General features: G+C 39.6%; 1 protein-coding gene across 2 annotated transcripts in view; it reads right to left on the bottom strand.

Annotated features, from left to right (window-relative positions):
* The window catches only part of LOC129183238 (uncharacterized), a 55,048-nt gene extending 33,173 nt beyond the window's left edge, over nucleotides 1-21,875 (bottom strand). Inside the window, exons 1-28 of one of the 2 annotated variants that reach the window (XM_054780259.1) lie at nucleotides 21,745-21,875; nucleotides 17,109-17,208; nucleotides 15,861-15,879; nucleotides 15,724-15,757; nucleotides 15,417-15,539; nucleotides 13,908-14,107; nucleotides 13,730-13,833; nucleotides 11,337-11,449; nucleotides 11,026-11,259; nucleotides 10,886-10,960; nucleotides 10,100-10,350; nucleotides 8,245-8,326; nucleotides 8,014-8,157; nucleotides 7,691-7,884; nucleotides 6,598-6,707; nucleotides 6,320-6,432; nucleotides 6,071-6,247; nucleotides 5,955-5,986; nucleotides 5,704-5,801; nucleotides 4,845-4,867; nucleotides 4,738-4,759; nucleotides 2,941-2,968; nucleotides 2,791-2,869; nucleotides 2,548-2,694; nucleotides 2,268-2,479; nucleotides 509-609; nucleotides 312-430; nucleotides 51-230 (exon numbers count right to left, since the gene is read on the bottom strand). In XM_054780259.1, coding sequence (XP_054636234.1) covers nucleotides 51-230; nucleotides 312-430; nucleotides 509-609; nucleotides 2,268-2,479; nucleotides 2,548-2,694; nucleotides 2,791-2,869; nucleotides 2,941-2,968; nucleotides 4,738-4,759; nucleotides 4,845-4,867; nucleotides 5,704-5,801; nucleotides 5,955-5,986; nucleotides 6,071-6,247; nucleotides 6,320-6,432; nucleotides 6,598-6,707; nucleotides 7,691-7,884; nucleotides 8,014-8,157; nucleotides 8,245-8,326; nucleotides 10,100-10,350; nucleotides 10,886-10,960; nucleotides 11,026-11,259; nucleotides 11,337-11,449; nucleotides 13,730-13,833; nucleotides 13,908-14,107; nucleotides 15,417-15,539; nucleotides 15,724-15,757; nucleotides 15,861-15,879; nucleotides 17,109-17,160 — 3,066 coding nt within the window. In that variant the 5' untranslated portion in view covers nucleotides 17,161-17,208; nucleotides 21,745-21,875. Of the gene's footprint in view, nucleotides 1-50; nucleotides 231-311; nucleotides 431-508; nucleotides 610-2,267; nucleotides 2,480-2,547; nucleotides 2,695-2,790; nucleotides 2,870-2,940; nucleotides 2,969-4,737; nucleotides 4,760-4,844; nucleotides 4,868-5,703; nucleotides 5,802-5,954; nucleotides 5,987-6,070; nucleotides 6,248-6,319; nucleotides 6,433-6,597; nucleotides 6,708-7,690; nucleotides 7,885-8,013; nucleotides 8,158-8,244; nucleotides 8,327-10,099; nucleotides 10,351-10,885; nucleotides 10,961-11,025; nucleotides 11,260-11,336; nucleotides 11,450-13,729; nucleotides 13,834-13,907; nucleotides 14,108-15,416; nucleotides 15,540-15,723; nucleotides 15,760-15,860; nucleotides 15,880-17,108; nucleotides 17,209-21,744 lie in introns of those variants that run through there. The other variant, XM_054780260.1, reaches the window with a different exon arrangement.
* Nucleotides 21,876-23,151: the final 1,276 nt, after the last annotated feature.

Below are 23,151 nucleotides of genomic sequence, written 5' to 3'. Positions count from 1 at the left end.
GGCTACTCACAGGAATCACCTGCATGTTCACATTATCCATTGTTTAGTACCTCTTCCAGGCGTTTGTGGAGGAGTGCAAGGAATTCAGGAATTTTCTTCTGCTCTTCAGGTGAGTCAGTCATGTGATCAAACAGTGCGTTGATAATGACATCTTGCTCTGGAAGAGCGGGAAGCTGCAAGAGGAGCAGCTGCACACGTTGCGTTGTAGTCAGAAGTGGCAGGGCCTCCAACTAAACACACAAACAAAAGTATTATGAGGCTGTTTGATGGTCAGAGGGTCATAACAAACACTGGCCTGGAAGACATCTCACAGGGTTGAACTCTGGGTTGAGCTGCAAGATCTCCTGGAGAGACAAATACTGAGAAAATGGACCCACGTTGTCCATTAGCCACTCCGTACTGCTATTGGATCCGGACAGGCAGCCAGGGCCTGCACACAAACAATTATAAAAAAATGTATTTCTGTGTTTTAAAAAAAATAAAATAATGAAATGAGAGGGACGAACACCTGAGTGTGGACGAGACAGAAAACTTGTGATGAATTCCCATAAGATCACCATATGCTGCCACTCGGCGATGCTGTTAAAGTTCTGCTGGAATACCTGCAGGCTGACATTGAACAGTCATAGAAATACTTTAGTTACATATTTTCACACTATTACTAAATTGTCAGTGATCTGTCTTGCCATTCAGAAAAAAATGTTGATGTACAAATTGTTTGGATTTGTCCGCTTTTAATACAAGATTAAAGAAGACATAACACTCGAATTGAGCCTTTAAAGCAGGAATTCTCAACTGGTGGGTTGGGACCCAAAAGTGGGTTGCGGAACCATTCTGGGTGGGTCGCAGATAGCGAGTCAAAAATTGCATGAAAACATGTAATACAACTGATGTCTGACTTTTATTTTTGGAAGTAAAATAGAGCAATATTCTAGTCTTACTCTTTGGTGTATATTCATTGCACAGTTAAAAGTGAAATATCTGATTTTGTGCTCTTATTTTGTGCAATTTTGATTTGATTTGAATCTTGATTTACTTAATTTTAAGTTATGCATTATTTGTCTGCATACAGTTATGTTCTCCCTCATTTCCTTGATAAAATGCCTTAAGAAATTCATAAAAAAATGCACTGGACATGTGTCTAATATTTGAAAAGATAATAGGTGGTAGCGGCAGCACGTCTGCTCGCTATGACAGTCCACAAAGCAGCACATTATGGAGCACTGTGTCCTGGGTCGCAGGAGGGGACAATCCAGAGGATCCATATGTTTTTCCTAAAATACGGTGCGTGTAGTACGGGTGGTCAAAACACTGCTATGGTGAGTGGGGGTAACGGGAATGTAAAAAAAAAAAACGCGGAAATAGGGACAGTCGCTTTGGAACGTGCGGCAGGAAATACACTTCGAATAGCGGAGAAGGCAGCAGTGGTGTTCAAGATCGTGCTGTAAATGATGATGATGATGATGGCTGTGTTTGCGTGAGAGATGAGGAAGAGTATCACAATTGGATTAGACATTTTGATGAGCTTGTTGGGTATCGTGGGGACAGGGATCTGACAATTTCTGAACCTGGTGACCTATGCCGCTTCTCCTCATTAGGGTCGCGGGGGTATGCTGGAGCCTATCCCAGCTGACTTTGGGCGACAGGTGGGGTACACCTTGGACTGGTCGCCACCCAATCGCAGGGCAAATTCTGCAATATTTTATCAATTTGAAAATGATTTAATCTTGGCAATGCTGCACACAACTTGTAGCTAGCTATACTAGCTATACATAGCTATACTATCAAAATAAAGCATGGTATGTCAGGACATGGTGGTCTAGTGGTTAGCATGTTGGCCAGGAGATCAGGAAGACCTGGGTTTGAATCTCCGTTGGGCATTTTCGGGCATTTCCCTATGTGTGCATGGGTTTTCTCCAGGTACTCCGGTTTTCCTCCAAAAACATGCATGTTAGGTTAATTGGCAACTCTAAATTGTCCATAGGTATGAATGTGAGTGTGACTGGTTGTTTGTCCATGTGTGCCCTGCGATTGGCTGGCGACCAGTCCAGGGTGTACCCTGCCTGTCGCCCGAAGTCAGCTGTGATAGGCTGCAGCATACCCCCGCGACCCTAATGAGGAGAAGCAGCATAGAAGATGGATGGATAGATCTCAGGACATTAGAGTAGGATGTCAATAAGGTAAATAAATGTAATATTTTTTCTTATTTTCAAAAATTTTAACATGCTAATTGTAATTTGATGGACCCACTTGACTTCCTCGCTTACATTTGTTGGTATGATTGACAGCTGATGTTCCTGTAGCTTAGACATCGCAGGAAACTCCTCGATGCCGAGGGCAGGAAGTGTCTGAGTCGAGCGGAGAACCACTCGTTGATGACACTGCTGTTCCTCAGCTGTTCATCACTCAGCAGAGCCAATCGGATCTCTCCGACCACATCCAAAATGGCTGCCGCTGACGGTAAAATCTCAGTTATGGGCTGTGACAAGACATACAACCGTGACTCATTGTCTGTTTTAAATCATCCTTTTCATTTATTTTATTAACCTCGTCGGCCAGGATGTCCAAAGCTGGATCCAAGATGGCGTTATGATTAGTGAGCACGATCTTCCACAACACTACAGAATGTGTGCTGTTGCCGGGCAGATTACATGACAGAAGGGATGCCAGCTGATTGGCTGTGAAGTTTGGCAGCTGTGGATACGTGAGACCGGTCAAAGGTCGTTCACACACAGTCCAACATCTACATCTTAAATTCAGTGAGTAAAACACAAAAAAAGAGTCACCTACATGTGCACACGCATATTCCTCCAGGGTGAAGTTGCAGGGGACTTCCAAAGATGTGTCCAAGTATGACTGAAGCTCATAGCTGCGTGAATAGCATGTTAGCACAACAACAACAACAGCCTGCACCGTGAAGAAATGTGAGCTGTAGCTTACCTGTTGATTCCTTTGCAGATGTCAGTGGCTGAAATTGCATACAATGCAAATCATTTCTATAAGGTGCTGTTATTTTAATTATTTCCCATATGTACTGTATTTCCTCATATAGTGGCCCCTGGGGGTGTTTACTTAATTGTATAGACTATCAGCTGGTAATGAGGGGCTTTTGTTAAAGGCGAGGTCTTTCGTTGCACAAATTTTTACATTATATTTTCAAATCATTTTGAAAAAATAATCATGATGATTAAGTCAAGATTAATTACATGTAATTAATATGCATATCTATCCTGATTATCAGGGAAAGCCTCTCCATCATGCACGAACTGACAACCCAGCTGAAAAGAAAGCACACTCTCCCCTTGTACAAATGTGTATTGTGAGCTCAAACGACAAATTGTACTGTATCTATGTCATCAGAGCCTGTTCTTTACAGACCTTTTGCTTGTTTTGGGGGTTGAGGGACACTCCATAAGGGGGGAATTACTGTATTTTCCAGTCTATAAGACACTTTTTTTTCATGGTTTGGCTGGTTCTGCAACTTGTACTCCGGAGCGACTTACATGTTTTTTGCACACTGACACTGACAGAGGGCGCACTTGCCTTGTGTGTGTTATATAGTGTATGTGTCATACCCCTAGATGGCACTAATGTGTTAGGCATCTGTAGAGTATGTCTGTTGTATGGAGGAGCTGTCAGTTGTACTGTCGCAATGCTAGATGTTGCGAGAGATAAGTTTCTCACGTTTTATTTTATATATGAAGATATCACAGCCAGTATCTGCTAAAGACAACTGACTGTTTCTTGAAGTTGCTCATTTTAGTACATTGTTTGAGTTCCTTACTCAATTCCTTCCATAATACTGAAATGCTGAAGGTTTTTAGCGTTGTTGTCGCATATAAGTGTTTTAATTTAAATTTTTCCCTATGGCCATATTTCTCCTCTCTTGTTGACAAGAATTGCATTATGTTTTTGTGTAGCGGGTTATTGTTTGCTTTATGCATAATTTTAGCTGTTTGAAAATTTGCCAGATCAGCAAATTTTAATAATTGTGATTTTAGGAATAAAGGGTTTGTTCTCTATGAGGCATTGTTGGATTATCCTAACTGACCTGTTTTGTAGCACAGTTAGTGAGTGAGGTGTACTTTTATAGTTATTGCCCCATATCTCCACACAATAAATTAGATATGGCAATACCAGAGAGCAATAGAGACTATGAAGTGATTTTTGGTCCAGAACAAATTTTGCTTTATTCAGTATTGAGGTATTTCTTGCCACTTTATGTTGTATGTTCTTAATGTGAGATTTCCAGCTCATGTTATCATCTATTATGTCCATGGAGTCAATATGTATTTGCGCGTAGCTATACTTTTTGCAATTACCAAATAGCATTATTTTAGTTTTACTTAGGTTCAGCGATAGCCTTTTTTTTTAATCAAACCATCTTTGTAGTATAGTCAATTTATCTGTGAATTTTTTTAGTAGCTCTTGTGTGCTATCTCCAGAACAGAATGCGGCAGTATCTTCTGCAAATAATGCTAGCTTTAGGTCTTTTGTGACTTTACAGCTGTCATTTATAGATTGAACAGTTTTGGTCCCAGTATTGACCCCTAGGGTACACCCCACAAAAGATCACGACTGGACTGTTCATGTTGTCCTACAAGATGTTTATATTGTTTATGATGATTATATATTGTGGGTGTAACTGGCATACTGGCATTCTTTTTTTGCATTGTTCTATGGGGTAATTATGATTGAACCCTCTGTTTAATTTATAACAAAAAGTTCACAGCTTACCATTGATGATGTTCAGTTGGCACTGTGGATGAAACAAAATGGGATCAAGTTGAATTGAAATAGATTTCCATCAGATAAAGTCACTGTGTTGATGGAGAAAATCTTACCCTTATGTTGTCCGGCACACAATCTGGAATAGAAACAGACATGTTCAGCTCCAGTTTACATCACTCATGTTCATACAACATTATCAATCAATCAATCAATCAATCAAAGTTTATTTATATAGCGCTTTACAATAGCCCACAGGCTCCCAAAGTGCTTTACAATAAAACAATACATAAGAACACAGCATAAAAACAGAACATAAACACAAAGTAAACACAAAATAAAAACTCTATAAGAAAATGCTTCAGTGCTGCAGAGTGCTAAAAGCCTTTAAAAGTACATAAAATGGGAGTCTGCATAAAATGAAAATAAATACAAGACCGCCCTAGTCGGTGTTGAACGCCTGTCTAAATAAATGACTTTTCAATTTCGATTTAAAAAGGCCGACTTCAGTAGTGGTGCGAATATCAGTTTGTTCCACAGTCTGGGACAACAACAACGTTATACTGCATTGACCTGAATGTGCAAAAAAGTTTCCCCTAGAAAACTGAAAAGGTCATACATGCGGGGTCTACAGATTAATACATGCAAAATGGCGCCAAATGAAAAGTTAGTCAGAGCTTTTCTTCCCGTCACTCACACAAATCAGTGATCTGAAGAGATGCAGAGACCTAGCAGAAAAAAGTTTCTCAAAGGTTTTTAGCAAGTTATGGAGATGATGCTGGTTTTAAGCTAGAGCAAAGTCATCAAACAACTGCAGAATCGCTAAAAAATGTTATTTCACTGATACTGAAAACATGAATCATTTTGTCTTTTTTATGTCTTAAAAAATATTTGTACTAAAACAGGTAATGATAATGATCTCGTCGTATATTCAGGTCAACACGGTAATAACCATATTTGTTGAGTTTTTCCTACCCAGTGGAGCATTCCGGATGAGTATGTCCACTTGCGCTCTGATGTGTGGCTCCAAGTCAGGCGGCACAGACACCATGATTCTTTGCAGACGCTCAAAACTGCAAAAACATAACCAAAAGAGTCCAAAAAAATAGTATTGGTTCCACCAATTAAAACAATGCTTCTATTCTAATGTTGCAATAGCAAGCACATACATTTGCTGTAGATTATTGAGATATTCATATGTAATGTACAGTATAATAATTACTTACATGGCTTTGTAGGTAGTACAAGGAGGATTCTCCTGCCAAATCAAAAATGTGATAGTTAACCATTCTGGTGGTTAAATACTGCTGAGCCATCAGCATCGAGCCATCAGAGAAGTTACCTGAATTGCCAGCGGGACCATGGCCTGCAGGACTTCTAGTAGCCTTCTGTCTCCGGGGGACTCCTGCAGGAAGTTAAACACCTCCTCGATAACCATCTCCTTCTCAGGAGGAGTCCGAAGAGGTAGGATAATCATCTGGGCCATTTGTCGGGGAGACAGTAGAACCAAAACATCCAGCTAGAAAGGAGAGTCAGTCGTCAAGGTCAACAGTTGAGCGTTCACGTCATTAAAAGTTCTGATCCAACTCACTCCTGAGAAATAAGGGTTGAGGTAATAGAAGTCTTTGACTTGGGCGACCTGCAAGAAGGAACCGAAGTTCTTCAACAGCCACTCTGTGCTGTTATTGGCTGAGAAACATACATCTGAAAATACATACATATACATACAATCATTAAAAATTCTAAATAATCAGATTAGAATGGGAACATAAGTGGCATAAAAAAATGTGGATCTAATTGTTATAGACAATCCTAATTTGCATTGGAGGAATTAAAATTAGCCGTATCGCAGGAATTTGGTTTACTCACCGGATGTGTTGTGACGCTGCATGAAGCGGTAGATGAAGCTGCTGTAGATGTTTTGGTGGTACACTGAATCAGGATGCCAGTAACTCATGTGTTTGCTGAGGAGGGCAACACTGCAAAAATGGAGCACCAAATGATAAATATTCTACATTAATATTCATAAGTAATATTATTACGCCATCTATGTAGGATCTGTCCTTGGTCCACTACTGCTGATCTAAACAGGTTTCTTTTAGGCCAGATTTTTCGGTCAATCTTCTTAAAAGTTTCACCACAGTGTGCAGGTTGTGCAAGGTTTTCTGTCCTGTCCAGTCATTTGGGCAAGTAGTATTGTTGATCTAAATGCCTTTACGTGCTATACAGATTTGCTCTTCAAGGGAAAAATATGACATACTTCTCAGTTTGCATAATTTGTGTTTAACTTTATTTGATGTTTTATTATGCTTCATATTTGGAATAGACTGCATAAACGGGCAATGAAGTCGACGCTCGCTCTCTCTTCTCATCTCCAGGTTCTCCAATCTGACCCCAAGACTAGATTTGTTTTCACTATCTGCACTGCTGCATTTTTCTCCCCTTACCCACCCCCAAGATCAAGACTCCAATCCCAGCGTTAATGTGATCAGTGGAATTTTCCATGACAGCTTTCTCTCTATCTTCTTTGTCTGTCCGCTTTTAAGCCATGTACTGTTCAGCCGCTTACAAGGTGCAATACAAGTTGAACAGGATTATCGCAGATTCACCTGTTAAACAACAAATCTGTTTGGGCAAAATAAACATGCAGTCCACCATGCATGACTGAGCTGCCAAACAGGACAGGTTAAAAAAAACACACCAAAAAAACCAAAAAAAAAAACACCCAAGCGCCTGAGATATCACAGCACCCCCCCCCCCCCCCCCCCCCCATTCCTGCCACAGGACGCTTGCCACCCCCAACCCACCACAGCTGTCCCCAAGGTTCCTAAGGATGTGTGTGCCATAACAGATTGAAATGTATGTATGAGATAGAAATGTATGTGAGTCACAGCTAATGATGTGATTAAAACAGCTGAATGCACAGTGAGCAATTTGGGGGCAGAGTGTGGAGAAATCTCACATAGTTTGGTAGGCGGGACATGAGAAGTTCTTGTTGCTGAGGCATAAAAGCACGTCTCTGGGAATGTGGGGCAGAAGGGGCATCAACTTGATATAGAACCACATGGTAATGAAATTTGGGTCTTCCAGGTTTTCCCTGATGGAGTTAGCCTCTTCAAAGATATGCCTGAAGTCATACGCCACCTCTGTGAAGTTCTGCAAATACAAAAAAAAAATCAGTGCGATATGTTGTATTGTGCATTAATCTGCATGGGAATCACTTAAATGTATACCCCATGTGGGTAACCTATTTGAGTAGTGGACTGCTTTACAGTGTACACTCACTGCTATGGCAAACTCCTTGATCAGTAAGTTGAGGCGTTCTGTCAGCTCCAAAATCAGCCTCATGGTGTTCTCCTCAGACATTGTCAGGTTGCTTTTAGCAGCACAGTGCATAATGTGGGCTACATTTTCTACCGCGTCCGTCATCTGCAGCCAGCAAGAACAAAACACAAGGATGAAGACTTTTGACAAACAGAAATGATACATATTGTAATATGGAAAAAAAAACTTTACCCCACAAGGATTCCCATTAAGAGTGATGCTGCAAACATCCTGGATTTCAGGAGGTTCATTGTCAATATGGTGATCCATCTGGCTGCAAGTACAAAATAAAGTATCACTTGTTTAACGCAGAAACTTATTAAAGGGACCTTCTGCAGGCCAAGACTCTTATGCACATTTAAAACCTTCCTAAAATACCTAAAATAATATACATATTTACTGTAATATAATTATTTAAAGAAAATATTTACTGAAATTAACAAGAAAATATTTTTTATTTTTATTTATTTACTTGTACTGTATATTTACAACAGACAATTACTTTACAAATCTTGGAGAAGCAAAAATTGGCTCATAACGACTAAACAACTTCCAACTTTACTATTATAATATAGCAAAAATATTCTGACAATGAAGTCAAAATACGACAAGAAATATGTTGATATTTTATGAGAACATCAAAATATTACAAAGACTAGTCTTCATTTTACAAGAATAAAGCTGTAACATAATAGCTGCAGTACTAACATATATGCATCCATTTTCCTCCGCTTATCCGAGTAGGGTCGCGGGGGCAGCAGTCTCAGTAGGGAAGCCCAGATTCCCCGCTTCCCGGTCACCTCTTAAAGCTCCACCGGGAGGACACCAAGGCGTTCGACATAAGCTGTACGACATAATCCCTCCAGCGTGTCCTAGGTCTGCCCCGGGGCCTTCTCCCGGGTGGGCATGCCCGGAACACCTCACCAGGGAGGCCTGAGCCACCTCAACTGGCTCCTCTCAATGTGAAGGAGCAGCGGCTCCTCTACTCTGAGCTCCTCCCAGATGACTGAGCTCCTCACCCTATCTCTTAGGGTGAGTCCAGCCACCCTACAGAGAGAACTCATTTCAGCCGCTTGTATCCGCGATCTAAATCTTTCGGTCGCAACCCAAAGCTCATGACCATTCGTGAGGGTGGGAACATACAGTACTGTAGATCGACCGGTAAATTGAGAGCTTTGCCTTGCGGCTCAGCTCTCTCTTCACCACGACGGTCCGGTACTGCAGACGCTGCGCCGACCCGCCTATCGACCTCACGCTCCAACCTTTCCTCACTCGTGAACAAGACCCAGAAATACTTGAACTCCTCCACCTGCGGGGTAGGACCTCATTCCCAACCCGGAGGGAGCAATCCACCCTTTTCCGACTGAGAACCATGGCCTCGGATTTGGAGGTGCTGAGTCTCATCCCAGAAGCTTCACACTCAGATGCCAACCGCCCCAGTAAATGTTGAAGGTCACAGCCCGATGAGGCCATCAGGACCACATCGTCTGCCAATAGCAGCAACAAGATCCTAAGGCCACCGAACTGGACTTCCTTGATGCTTTGGCTTCGCCTAGAAATTCTGTCCATGAAAATTATTAACAGAATTGGTGACAAAGGGCAGCCTTGGCGGAGGCCAACATTCACCGGAAACAGGCTCGACTTACTGCTGGCAATGCGAACCAGGTTCCTGCTCCGGCTGTGCAAGGACCGAATGTCATGTAGTAGCGCGCCAACAAGCCCATACTCCCAGAGCACCCCCCACGCAGTACTAACAGTAAAGTTGTAGTTTGACACAAATAGAGCTGTCATTTTACCCAAATAAAATTGCTATGTTACGAGAAAAATGTGTAAGTCTAATCTTACTGGAGAATATGTCACAATTTCACAAGAATGACGCCAAGATATTAGGAGACTAAAATTATAATTAAGTTATATGTTGCAACTTGTTTAAAATGCTAAACTGAGGTCAAATGTCAAAGGGACAGCTGCAACTATTATGTTTCTAGATGTAATCAAGCAACAATTAAAGCTGGCTCGAGGTGGCGTTAGTAATAGCTGGACTTACTACACGTAGTAGAAGGTGAGCATGAGGTGGTGACTCCTCAGGGATTGGTCATCTTTAGAAAACCTCTTCAGAACGGGCATCACCACACGTTCATACCAGTCCTCCATGCGTGTCGTGTTAAATTCCGGCGTCTCGACGTCAACAGGCGGTGGCGGAGGATGCTTCGGCTTGTAAACGCTCGCCATCTCTGCCAGGGTCCAGTTGAGGAGGAACTGTGTCATTGTGCTGCCTCTTATTTCAGACACGTTCCTCTGGAAAATGAGCATTTCATTGGTGGATTTATAGCTTTGTTTGAATGTATGAATTCAATCTTTATCGGGCAAGGAACCATATTTGGTAACCTAAAGGTGAGTTTGACAAAAATAGACATTTTATGGCTGTATCAATTACTTGTGGTTTTTCGCCATTCACTATTCGTCCCAGATTATAATCTTTTTACTAAAAAATAAAATAAAAAAGGTAAGTAAAGATAAATAAAAAGATAGCCAGATAGTTACATACAAAACTTCTTAAAGTAGGCATTAATAAATAGATAAATTAGATGACATACAGTACATATATACTTTATTTGTATTGTAATAAGTATATAAATAAATATATAAAAACATGATTATTATTATTATTTTCAGATCCATCATTTAAAAATACTAATACTAGTACTACAGTTACTCAAGTATTTTACTGTAACATACTGTATCACTATAACCGTATTTGGTATGGAAATTCAGTATAATCTATAAAAGGTTCAAATATTCAGTATTCTTTTATTTAATTTAATCTTTGTACCTGTTTGGTGAACCAAACAAAGTCATGAACGAAGCTGCTGATGGGTTTGACAGCCATCACGATGCCTCTCATCACCTGAAAGTAGGAGAGCATAGTAAGTTATACAATTCTACTTGGAGTAGCAGTGGTAGTTGACAGACCTCTCTGAAGCTGTTGTGAGGGGATGCTGGTAAATCCGGGCTGTCGTTGGGCCGGGGAAGATGAGGGTATCCAGGCCCTGTCCAGTTGTGGTTTCCTCCATAGCTGCCTGCTGGGCCCTCTGTCATCAAACTGTGGAATACGAGGTGGAGGGAGTCGTTGCTCAAACCTGCCACAAGGGGGCTCAACATCAGCTGAGCCTTCTGCACCGGGGACAGCAGGTGAAGAACTTCCAACTGTGTGAAGAAGAGAGAATGCACGAAGGACGGAATGGAGTAAGACAGAAAGAGAGATGGCAGACAACAGTACTCACGCCGCTGAAGATGATGTTAATATTGGAGAAGTCGTTCATTCTGGCCATCACACGGAAGGCACCAAAATTCTTCATCAACCAATCTTCACTGCTCTCGTTTGGATGCACACAACCTGCACGAAGACACAACAAAACACCGATGCCTTTATAAAGACTGATTGACACTTTCACAGTATATTTAATATTGTGCTTTCAGTTACTACAGAGGTGTGTGTTTGTCATGCTCTTTGCTGCCGCCTGTCTGCCGCTTTGTTGCAGTGCACCTGCAGTGGCGGAGCCAGGAATTCCACACCTGCTGCCAACTAGACTGGGGACTACTTATATTGCTGGCAAACCATACCTCGTTGCCAAATTGTCTCCCTTGCTCACCTGCTCACCGACTCCGGCCTAGCTTTGTTCCTTACACCCTGCTTTCTGGTCTTGTAAGTACATTTTTCCCTGCTTGGCGTTCTCCAGCAGCGCGCCTTTTTGTTGTTGGACTGTTGTTATCCTTGCTTCCTGCCTGGTTCTTGGCATTTTGTAATTTTCCTGCTAGTTTTGTTGCAGCGTCTTTAGTTAGTTTTTTGGCTTCTGCCGAATTTTGGGTTTTGTTTGTAGTCATCTATTTGTATGCCATTGTTCCTCCTGTGGAGTGATTTTTTTTTTTTTTTTTTTTGTAAAAGTTTTTTTGTTGTACATTTTGGTCTCATCTCTCTGCATCTTGGGATCCAAACCCGGCCTTCTGCCATTCATGACAGTGTCCTTAATGTTTGGTTACATCATGCAGCCACATGCCATATTGACCCAAATATAAGATGGTATTCTTCCCCATTTAAAAAAGTATAAAATCTTAAAAAGAGGAATCATCTTATATTCGAGTTACAGTAGAGAAACAATCCAACAAAGCAACTTCTCTGAGAGCTTTTCTTCCTGTCCCTCACACACCCCAGTGACCTGGAGAAATGCAGCCACGACACAAGAGATATAGCTTATCATAACCACATGACTCCAAATTGTCGGTCGCTTCTCTGCTTTTGTGTGTGTGCACACACTACAATATGTACGTGAATACCAGTGAATGAAAATTTACGACTGTTTTTATGCAGTTTAATTCGTAATGATCAGTGAAGCAGATCATCAAACAACTGTTGAGCAACTAATGAAAAATACTACCCTTTTTTATAGTAACCTTCCAGTTGTTCTGATCACAAGATTAATTAGTCTTAAAAAATATTTTTCCCAAAAAGAGACTCGAAAAGAAGGGTTGTTTTATGTTCTGGGCCGTGTATTATTATTTGTATTTGTTTTTTTGGTGTCGACGCATTTTATACAGAGCAGTGCAAAAAAAGGAAGAGAAATGGAGGTTTTTATAACCAGTGTAAAGGCTCTTTTACACAGAGATCCTGCAAAATTGGACAAAATGGAACATAGCAGGACAGGACCGGTTCACCCCAATGATGATATTGTTTTCTTTACCAGCCTGCATGTTAAAGCCATCATGTTCCCACTGTTGTTTGGTGCTGATTCCTTTTTAAAAAGGAAGAAATGACAGCTTCTACAGATGCTTTACAGCCTCTTTCACACAGAGATCCCAGAAAATTGCCACACGCTGTTTGTAAAAGCCATTATCCACCGTTTTTCATTGTTGATGTCTTTTATACAGAGCAATGTAAAGGCAGGAAAATGCTGGCTTCTACAGACAATTTCAAGCCTGTTTTACATAGAAATCCTGCAAAATGGGTACACACAAGCCGGCATTTTCCCAAACTGTTCCGTGTTGATGCTTTTTAGACAGAACAGTGTGAAAGAGACAGGAACATGTTTTTGGCTTTTACAGATTGTGTTAAGTTTCTTTCATAAAAACAGCAAAATTGCCAGTTGTCTGCAAAAGCTGTCGTTTTTTTCCCCAACCTTTTTCAGTGTTGATTCCTTTTTATACAAAACATGGCAAAGGCAGAAAAATGATGACTTTCGTAGGCAGTGTAAAGCCTCTTTGACTGAGCCCACATTTATCCACCTTTTGCCTTTCACACAGAAACCAGAAAACTGCAATACTGCTGCCACTGTGTGCACTTTCACACAACACCACGGCATCAATAAGAAAAATAGAATCTGACCATTCTGTGTTCGTGCCATTTATACAGGACAGGGCAGACCAAAAAAGGTGAACAAATGCTGGCCTTTTAAAATTTACAATTTTTTTTTTGGTTTAGATGATATCCAATTCATGATGCAGGTGGTAGCTGGGGTCAAAGGTGAAAAAGTTGGGTTCAAAAGTATTGAAACAATGACTTTTTATGATTTTGCCTTTATACACCACCGCAGTGGATTTGGAAATAAAACAATCAACATGTGATTGGAGTGTAGACTTTCAGCTTAGTTACAGTTCAGAAGAATGGACTAAAAGGCATTACCGGCTACTCCTTTTCCCGACAGGAAGGGGTACATGAAGAATGAGTAGATCCATTTTTGTCTCTCAGGATTCATCTCAGAGAAATGGTGGCTGAGCTCCTTCACCCTGCAAGAAGGTGCAAAAGATTCAGAAGGCAGTTGGCATGAAAGTAGGGGTCACACCGAGGATGACAGACATACACAATCTGGTAAGTGGAGCAGCTGAAGTTTTTGGTGCTGAGGCAGGCCAGGAAGTGCCTGTTGATGGACTTCAACAATGGTTTCATCTTGACCTTCAGCCACATCTCCACCAGGGCCTCGTTCTGGAAGGGGTCCGCTTTGGGATTCAACATCAAAGCTGTCCGCAGTCGGAAAAGTGGCACCCCACTTGCACTGGACCTCTGTTCTCAAAATGAGAAAGTGAAGAGAAGGTTGGCAGAAAATAAGTAGTAGAACTCTTTATTGGGTAACATAAGTTCAAGTCAATATGGACATCACATGCCACGCTATGAGGCGGCAGCACCATCTGATTTATATCGAAGAAGAATAAAAATAACCACATTAATTTATTTATATAGCACTTTTAAAAGATTCTCAAAGAGACTTCACAACAAAATTAGATAAGAACAAATAAACAATATAAGTGTATATTAAAATAGAAATAGTTAAAGGGGAAAAAAAACATAAAAATATAAATACATACAAGCGCTTATGTTTTGACCCAATCACACTGAAATATTGGACCTATTCAACAAAAATGTCCAATCAAAATCTTATTGCCTTGCCTCGAAGAACTTACTAAGCATCCAATCAGATTGCAGTACGAACAGGCCCTTGAGGGCACATTTGCATCTGCACGTGATTTCTGTGATATTTTGTGACTTTTTACCCTGCAATATTGTTTGTAAAAGCCAACATTTTTCCACCGTTTTTCATTGTTGATGACTTTTATGCAGAGTAAAGTAACGACAGAAAAATGCTGTTTTGTACAGACAATTTCAAGCCTGTTTTACACAGATATCCGGCATTTTCCCGAACTTTCCTGTTGATGCTTTTTAGACAGAACAGTGTGAAAGAGACAGGAACATGTTTTTGGCTTTTACAGATTGTGTAAAGATTATTTCACAAAAACGGCAAAATTGCCACACACTGTCTGCAAAAGTTGTCGTTTTTTCAACCTTTTTCTGTGTTGATTCCTTTTATACAAAACAATGCAAAGGCAGAAAAATGATGACTTTCATTTACTGAGCCCACATAACAAAAATCCAACGTTTGCCACCACCTTTGCCTTTCACACAGAAAACTGCGATATTGCTGCCACTGTGTGCACTTTCACACAACACCACGGCATCAATAAGATAAATAGAATCCGACCTTTCTGTGTCAGTGCCGTTTATACAGGACAAGGCAGACCAAAAAAGGTGAACAAATGCTGGCCTTTTTAAATGATATCCAATCCATGATGCAGGTGGTAGCTGGGGTCAAAGGTGAAAAAGTTAGTAAAGTAGTGCCCGATTTGTTTTTTCTTTGGCATTATGGGTTGGCATCCACAAGCAAACATCACAAGTTCAAGTTGTTAGAAGAAACAACACGTGACACGTTACGAAATCACGATAACAAAGAATGAACTTGTCAGTTCAGAATTTGTGACTACATTCCTTGAGTCTTTATACAGAACATTCTGTTGTGGGTGTGACTCTTCCATCCTACCATGAAAGTGAACACATCCATTGCTGCTTCCAGCATTCCCTTCAGGTTTCGCATGTGATCTTGTCCAGTATCTGATGCAGGTAAGTGCACACACTGGAGGAAGTGCGACACTGGATCTTGTACCTTGGAGAAAGTAATCATCATCACTGACAAGAAAAAGTAGAATGAAATATCATGGATTGTCCTAAAAGAGGACGTATGTGGCTTTGGGAGGAATTTAGATCTTAATCAAGAAGGAGTTGAAAGGGTAAAACAACAAAACACAGAATTCTACCAGACGATGTGCAAAATGTTTTGCTTCACTCACATAGCAGGTTGCTGTTGAGTTGCAGGTCGCATCGCTGTATCCGTGTTGTAAGACAAATAACAAACAGACAAAAGATGACATTTTGGTAATGGAAAAAAGAAGCATGCAATTGATTAGTTCTCGTTGAGTTATCTTACCTTTTTTGACTTGACAACCCTGTTCAGGGTAAAAAAGGAGTTAATTGGATGATTCTATTTCTCAGGACATCATCAGAAAGGATTCATAAAAAAATACACACAGTGGTGTGAAAAAGTGTTTGCCGCTTATTTTTTTGCACGTTTGTCACACTTAAATGTTTCAGATCATCAAACTAATTTAAACATTGGTCAATGACAACACAACTGAACACAAAATGCAGTTTTTAAATGAAACTTTTTATTATTAAGGGAGAAAGAAAATCCAAACCTACTTGGCCCTGTGTGAAAAAGTGATTGCCCCACCTGTTGAAACATAACTTAACTGACAATAATATCCAAAGAACTTCATGCCTCATTTGCCTGAGTTAAGGTCAGTGTTCATGACTCCACCGGAAGAAAGACACTGGGCAAAAACGGCCTGCATGGCAGAGTTCCAAGACAAAAAACACTGCAGAACAAAAAGAACATTAAGACTCTCAATTTTGCCAGAAGACATCTTGATGATCCCCAAGACCTTTGGGAAAATACTCTGTGGTCTGACGAGACAAAAGTTGAACTTTTCTGGAAGGTGTTTCCCGTTACATCTGGCGTAATATTAACGCCGCATTTCAGAAAAAGAACATCATACCAACAGTAAAATATGGTGGTGGTAGTGTGATGGTCTGGGGCTGTTTTGCTGCTTCAGGACCTGGAAGACTTGCTGTGACAAATGAAACCATAAATTCTGCTGTCTACCAAAAAATCCTGAATCCTGTACAGCCGTTTGTTTGTGACCTCAAGATGAAACCAACTTGGGTTCTGCAGAAGGACAATGATCCAAAACACACCAGCAAGTCCACCTCTGAAAGGCTGAAGAAAAATAAAATGAAGACTTTGGAGTGGCCAAGTCAAAGTCCTGACCTGAATCCTATTGAGAAGCTGTGGCATGACCTTAAAAAGGCACTTCATGCTGGAAAACCCTCCAATGTGGCTGAATTACAACAATTCTGCAAAGATGAGTGGGCCAAAATTCCTCCACAGCTCTGTAAGAGGCTTATTGCAAGTTATCGCAAACACTTGATTGTAGTTGTTCCTTATAAGGGTGGCCCAACCAGTTATTAGGTTCAGGGGCTATCACTTTTTCACACCACTTTATTAATTCAATTTTCATTTGACCCAAATGGTCGAATGCCAGTGATAGAAGTTACACTGTGTATTGAGCATATAAAGGAAAAGCAAACAATCATAATAATGCTGATCTTCTCTTACCAAAGCAGCCCCAGAGGAGATAGAGGAGCAGGAATATGTAGCCTGATCTCATGATGCCACTGGTCTCATGAGGATGACGGGAGCTTTGTGGCGCAAATTTCTGGGGGAGAGAATCAGAGACATCAGATGAAACCCTCCACACGAAGGTAAATTCAACTTCAAGACTGCTCAATAAAGTTAACATACTTTAAGTTCATTCTCGTCTGCTTATGTTCTCTGTGTTTTATTGGGGCCCAAGGTTAGGTTGTGTTCTGACTTAAATAATAGTCTGCAGTGTGAGTGGGTGGCTGATTGAAATCAGGGAGCGGCCAGTCAGATACTTTTTCAGGACCATTCGTGACCTTCATCACAGTGCGACACAAAGAGTCTCAGACATTGTCTGCATCAGCGAGAAGAATGCTGAAATTCAACACTGTCCGTCTCCATACAATGAAAACAAAAAGCATTTGATGTCTTTTTAAGACAAGAAAAAAAAATATCAGTGGAAAAACAGCGCGTTAGCAAAGGAACATGATGTGATGCAGACAGAAATATGAAATGTACTCTACTTACACCGTTTTTATGTCATTCGCAGGGAGGTTTTTTTATTTTGTAAAAAGTCTGAAAAAAGGTTGCACACAAATACATTATATAGTGAACACTACATTAAATATGTTGATACTAATAACTAGAAAGGGCACCAAGCTTTGTCTTGAAATATACAGTATATATTTATATTCTATTTATTAGTATTAGTAGTAGTATTAGTAGTAGTAATATTTTAGTATTTATTAGTATTAGTTTTTGTCTTTACATTGTGCCTTTTTGCTCTATTTTTCCAATTTTTGCTGTTTTTTTTGTCTTTGGACACCCCGCATTGGTTCTCAAGCGTTTTACACCAAGGACCACCTCCATTTTTTTTGGCTTAACAGTACTGCCGTTTTTGCTACCTGTGCTTAACATCACAAATAACTTTTTGTTAGCGTTCATCACACATTCTCGTCTTGCAAGACTTGAGCTACAGTAAATTCCTAACGGATTAAACCCACAAGTGCTTTTTCTTTGTCTTTTTTTTTGTAGGCCACCATAAAAGAGTACCATTGATGGCAGAGACAAAAAGTGTTATTATAACCATAGAACCAGAAATGTAACGTATTGCAATATAGGCGCGTGATACACAACAATGCAGTTGTCCCTGGCCCTTAACTTCAGAGATCAAAGTTTTTGTCATGACATCAAATGCAAGACGTCAAAATGTAATCTTAAAGGGCAGCTCAACAAGCTTTTAACGATTAGTTCTGAAGGTGTGTTTTGCTTTTTCTTTGGAATTTTTCTTTTGGGCTGCACGGTGGTCTAGTGGTTAGCACGTTGGCCACACATTCACAGTCTGGAGATCGGGAAGACCTGGGTTCGATTCTCCCCTGGGGCATTTATGTGTGGAGTTTGCATGTTCTCCCTGTGCGTGCGTGGGTTTTCTCCGGGTACTCCGGTTTCCTCCAACATTCCAAAAAGATGCATGTTAGGTTCATTGGCGACTCTAAATTGTCCATAGGTATGAATGTGAGTGTGAATGGTTGTTGCGATTGGCTAGCGACCAGTCAAGGGTGTACCCCGCCTCTCGCCCGAAGTCAGCTGAGATAGGCTCCAGCATACCCCCGCGACCCTAAACAGGAGAAGCGGCATAGAAAATGGATGGATTTTTCTTTTGGATTTGCGACATTTGAATGAGCAGCCACAACAAGGCTTGTTCAGCGAAATAAGCAGGCTCACATTCACACTATCGTTTATTATTATTATCTTATCTGATGAGTATAGTAGTACAGCATAGTTATTTTCACACTTGTATGATGGATGAGAATGTTACAATTGCAGTTAAAAAACTTTCTTATAATGGTGACATTTTGACCCTGGAACAGATTCTTGCTATTTGCATTATTTATTTTCTATGGGAACATTTTTTTTGCACGACTTTTAGAGGTTCCACTTTATTCTCAGCTCCTTTTTTTCTTGTAATTGTTCGTCATTGTTTTTGGATCTTGTTCTTGGTTGCCTTGCTGATGATTGACATACCAACTAGTAATGATTACATGGAGAAATGAGTCAATTGCATCCCGCACAGAGCTCTCGCCCTAACGATTCTTTGAACACAATTGCAACATTCGTCTTTGTGTGTGTCACTGAGATGTGTGTGTGAGTCAAAAGCAGTATCAAGTGTTTGTTCAAGCTTATACAAGCAGGAATACCCAAACATTGTCAGTGATGAATGTGCTATTTACGAAAGCCGAGCCTTTGTTGACATGCTTTGAAAACATGTTCGCTCTTTTCCAATCTCTCTATGCATTCCTTATTTCTTACAATCTTATGAGAATTAAAACAGGGTCTGAGCTCCTTTTCAACTCAAGACTAGAATTAAAAAGGTACACATATCATTTTAATATGTATTCACAATTTTTAAATGATTTTAACAGTAAACATTGATTTTAAAAATATAAATGTAATTAATAATAATAATATACATGTTTTACCTTATTAATACGTTGGATCAAATGTATTGTTTTTAAGTAAATAAATACTATATGTACACATAATATATTGATATTTTATTTTATATTTTGTAATATTTTATAACTAATATTTTGTAACTAAGTAATTGTTATTTATTATTACTTTAATAGTAAACACTGATGAACTTCATCCGTTTTCTATACTACTTGTCTGCCTCATAAATGAATTGTTTAATTAATCCATTAAGCCATCTTTTTCCACTTATCCGAGCCTAAGCAGGGAAGCCCAGACTTCCCACTCCCTGGCTACTTCATCCGGTTCCTCACGGCGGATCCCGAGGCATTCCCAGGCCAGTTGAGAGACATACAGTCATAGAAAAAATGATTAGGCCACCCTTGTTTCTTCAGTTGATTGATCCATTTTAATGCCTGGTACAACTAAATGTACATTTTTTTTGACAAATATAATGATGATAACAAATATAACTCATAAGAGTTTAATTTAAGAGCTGACATCTAGCAACTTCCATGGTTTTCTTGATAATAACCAAAATCATGTAAGTTCTTATACATGAATAGCTATAGCATTGTACTGCCAAAACATCTAACTCTTATGAGCTATTTTTGATGTCATTGTTATATTTGTCCAAAGAAAGGTACCTGTAGATGTATCAGGCATTAAAATGAGCAAGAAACTGAAGAAACAAGGGTGGTTTGATAATTTTGTCCATGACTGTAGTCTCTCCAATGTGTCCTGTGTCTTCCCCAAGGCCTCCTACTGGTCGGACATGCCCCGAACAACCTCCCCAGGGAGGCTTGCTTAATTAAGTATTTTTAATAAAAACTGTGTCCCTAGATTGGGAAAGGCTGATTTTATAAAATAATATTAAAAAAAAAAAGTTGCCAGTGGAATCCAAGTTAGTATGTAGTGTGCTAGTGCTATGATTACGTGAACCAGTAACTTGGGAATTAAAAGTTTACTTCCTCAGCGGCATTACTGCATTTTTGTGAATTAATGTACGGTTATTTGACATTTAGAGCAACTTTTTAAAGCATTACAATTATACATGCAAATAGATACACCAGGGGTCTGCAACCCGCGGCTCCGGAGCCGCATGGAACTCTTTTATCTTTCTGCCGTTTCAAAGTTTTGCGTCTGTTTTCTGGTGAGTCAACATGGAGAGAAACCATGATGCTGGTTAAATCATTCGCTTGTTAGCTTCCTTTGTCTGTAATGAACAATGGCAACTGAAGGAGAGTAGTACTGGAACTGAAACTAAATGTGTTACAACACTTTTATTGCAAATGTTGATCCGAAATCAGGGGAGATGGCTGAAGAAAAGGCTAAAGAAACATGACCGATTGCCAGGTGGCAACAGGCGGGGCTGGTCACTCCACCAAGAGGAACAAGAAAACAGAAGAGGAATGTGACAATACGCTTTGGGAAACTATATATGTATGGTTCCCTTCAATTTAGTGGTCAAATACGTTTTGTGGCCTCCAGGTGGATTTTAATTTGGTGGAAATGGACCCAAATGGCCCTTTTGATGCGCCAGGTTGCCAACCCCTGACCTACATCATACATGTATTTGTATCAATGTATATATACATTACAGTATATAAATATTGATTCAGTATTAAAGTACTCAACATTGATTTAAATAGAATAAATAAGATATAAATCTAAATATATAATACTTTTGATTAATTCATAACCAATTGATTCTTTTAAAGTAGTTCGCTATTTAAAATGAAATAATCATTTGAAACATCCTAAAAATCATACAAATAATAAAAAAAACATTGTGTAATATACAGTAAGTAATATGAATATTTTTCAGTCGTGTTTGTACATGTGGAAGATATGCAATATCCAAAGACAGTAATGGGGACTGATCACATCAAATCCCATCTTAACTGCTAATCTACTATGTTCAGCAGACAAGCTGTTAATTGCAGGAGAAAATGTCTTAATGAGGTACAACACATGTATCCCTATTGTACAATTTCCCAACAGACATGATGTTGCCAGAGGTACACAACAGGCTCGCACAACATAAGTGATCCATGTTTTATGTTATTTTCCAGAATAAACCTGACTGTGAGGAGCCTTTCAGATATGTTGGAAATAATGGAATCAAAGCTTGTCTTACCAAAATCACGTTGTTGCTTCAGCGTCTGTGTGTGTGTGTGTGCTGACACCTGAGACACAGGTGCATGAGTGCGGTCTTATGACACAAATGTCACCTCTATACTGCAGAGGTTGTCAGGGGCGGTGCTTGAGAGTGCTCCGGGCGTGTTGAGATTGTTTGTATTTGTGTGGCTTTAAAGGGTGTTAATGCTCACATGCAAGGCAGGTAACCAAAGGAGTACAAGAAGAGCAACGTTTTATTCAGATTTTATGCTCAACGGGTTTTACAGGCTCACTGTTTGTTTTTCCATATGTACCGTAGCTTTGTTTGCAATAAGGCAATTTCAAGGCTACTAAATTACTAAATCTGCCATAATAACTATAAATAACTAAATATCATATCTTCTAGATGCGTATTAATAATGATTGATTGGATTTATGTTGCACCTTTCTAGACACCCAAAAGCTCTTTAAACAGAGAACCCATAGTAAGTAGGGATGTAAGTAGGGATGTAAGTCTCTTTGTGAAAGACGATTCGATTTGAATCTAGATACAAATGTTACGATCCAGTTCAAAAACAACATATTTTAAAAACGGATTGATTCGATACGATTCGATGCAGTTTACAAGTAATTCCATTCTACGGTTAATGTAGACATTAATCTTACATTATAAGATAAAGATGCCAATTATATGAAAGTGGCATTCTTACAGTGTTTTCACATGTGTAGAAGAGCACATCATATCCCCACGCATGCAATAAGGCACTGGCAAAAATAAAGTCAACAGAATAACATGTCAAATGTATCAATTGTTTAGACACAGACCAAAAAATGACTTGCTGAATGAACATCTCTTTGTTTGATGGGATCAATATTTTACATTCTAAATCTGATATCTATATTTTTATACCAGTAACATTTGGAACATTTACGTTTAAACATGTCAATGTTGCTAGAAATGGAAGCGGAGCCACCAAACTAAGTTTCGATATACTGTATACCGTGTGCAATGACAATAAACACCCATCTATTTACCTATATAAAATATTAACAATGAAAAAACAGAAGTCTTAGCCTTCAGTCCAATCAATAATACACAATAAATAAACAGTGCAAAGCCCCTTGAATAATGACACATCTCTTCCAAGCACCGGGTCGCACAGGAAAAAAAATAATTTCCATTCCAATAATTTTCCTTTTTTTTGTTTAATTTTGAAAAGTGGCCGGATTCTCTCTGTTATATCCGTCTCACTTGACGCATGTCCATTGTGCGTGTGCTAACTTTATCTCTTGCTGCACAGATAGACTACTACTGTATTTTTACCATTTTTCTTTCACCTCATATTTGGTGTCAAATGCTGATACTATGTGGGAATGTATTAAGGTAAGTTTTGATGACTTATTGAGTGCTAATGTGTACATTTGT

Source organism: Dunckerocampus dactyliophorus, chromosome 6 (genome assembly GCF_027744805.1).
Source record: "Dunckerocampus dactyliophorus isolate RoL2022-P2 chromosome 6, RoL_Ddac_1.1, whole genome shotgun sequence".
Taxonomy (NCBI): domain Eukaryota; kingdom Metazoa; phylum Chordata; class Actinopteri; order Syngnathiformes; family Syngnathidae; genus Dunckerocampus; species Dunckerocampus dactyliophorus.
Note: the sequence above shows the minus strand (reverse complement) of the source record. Positions and strands in the feature narration are given on the sequence as shown.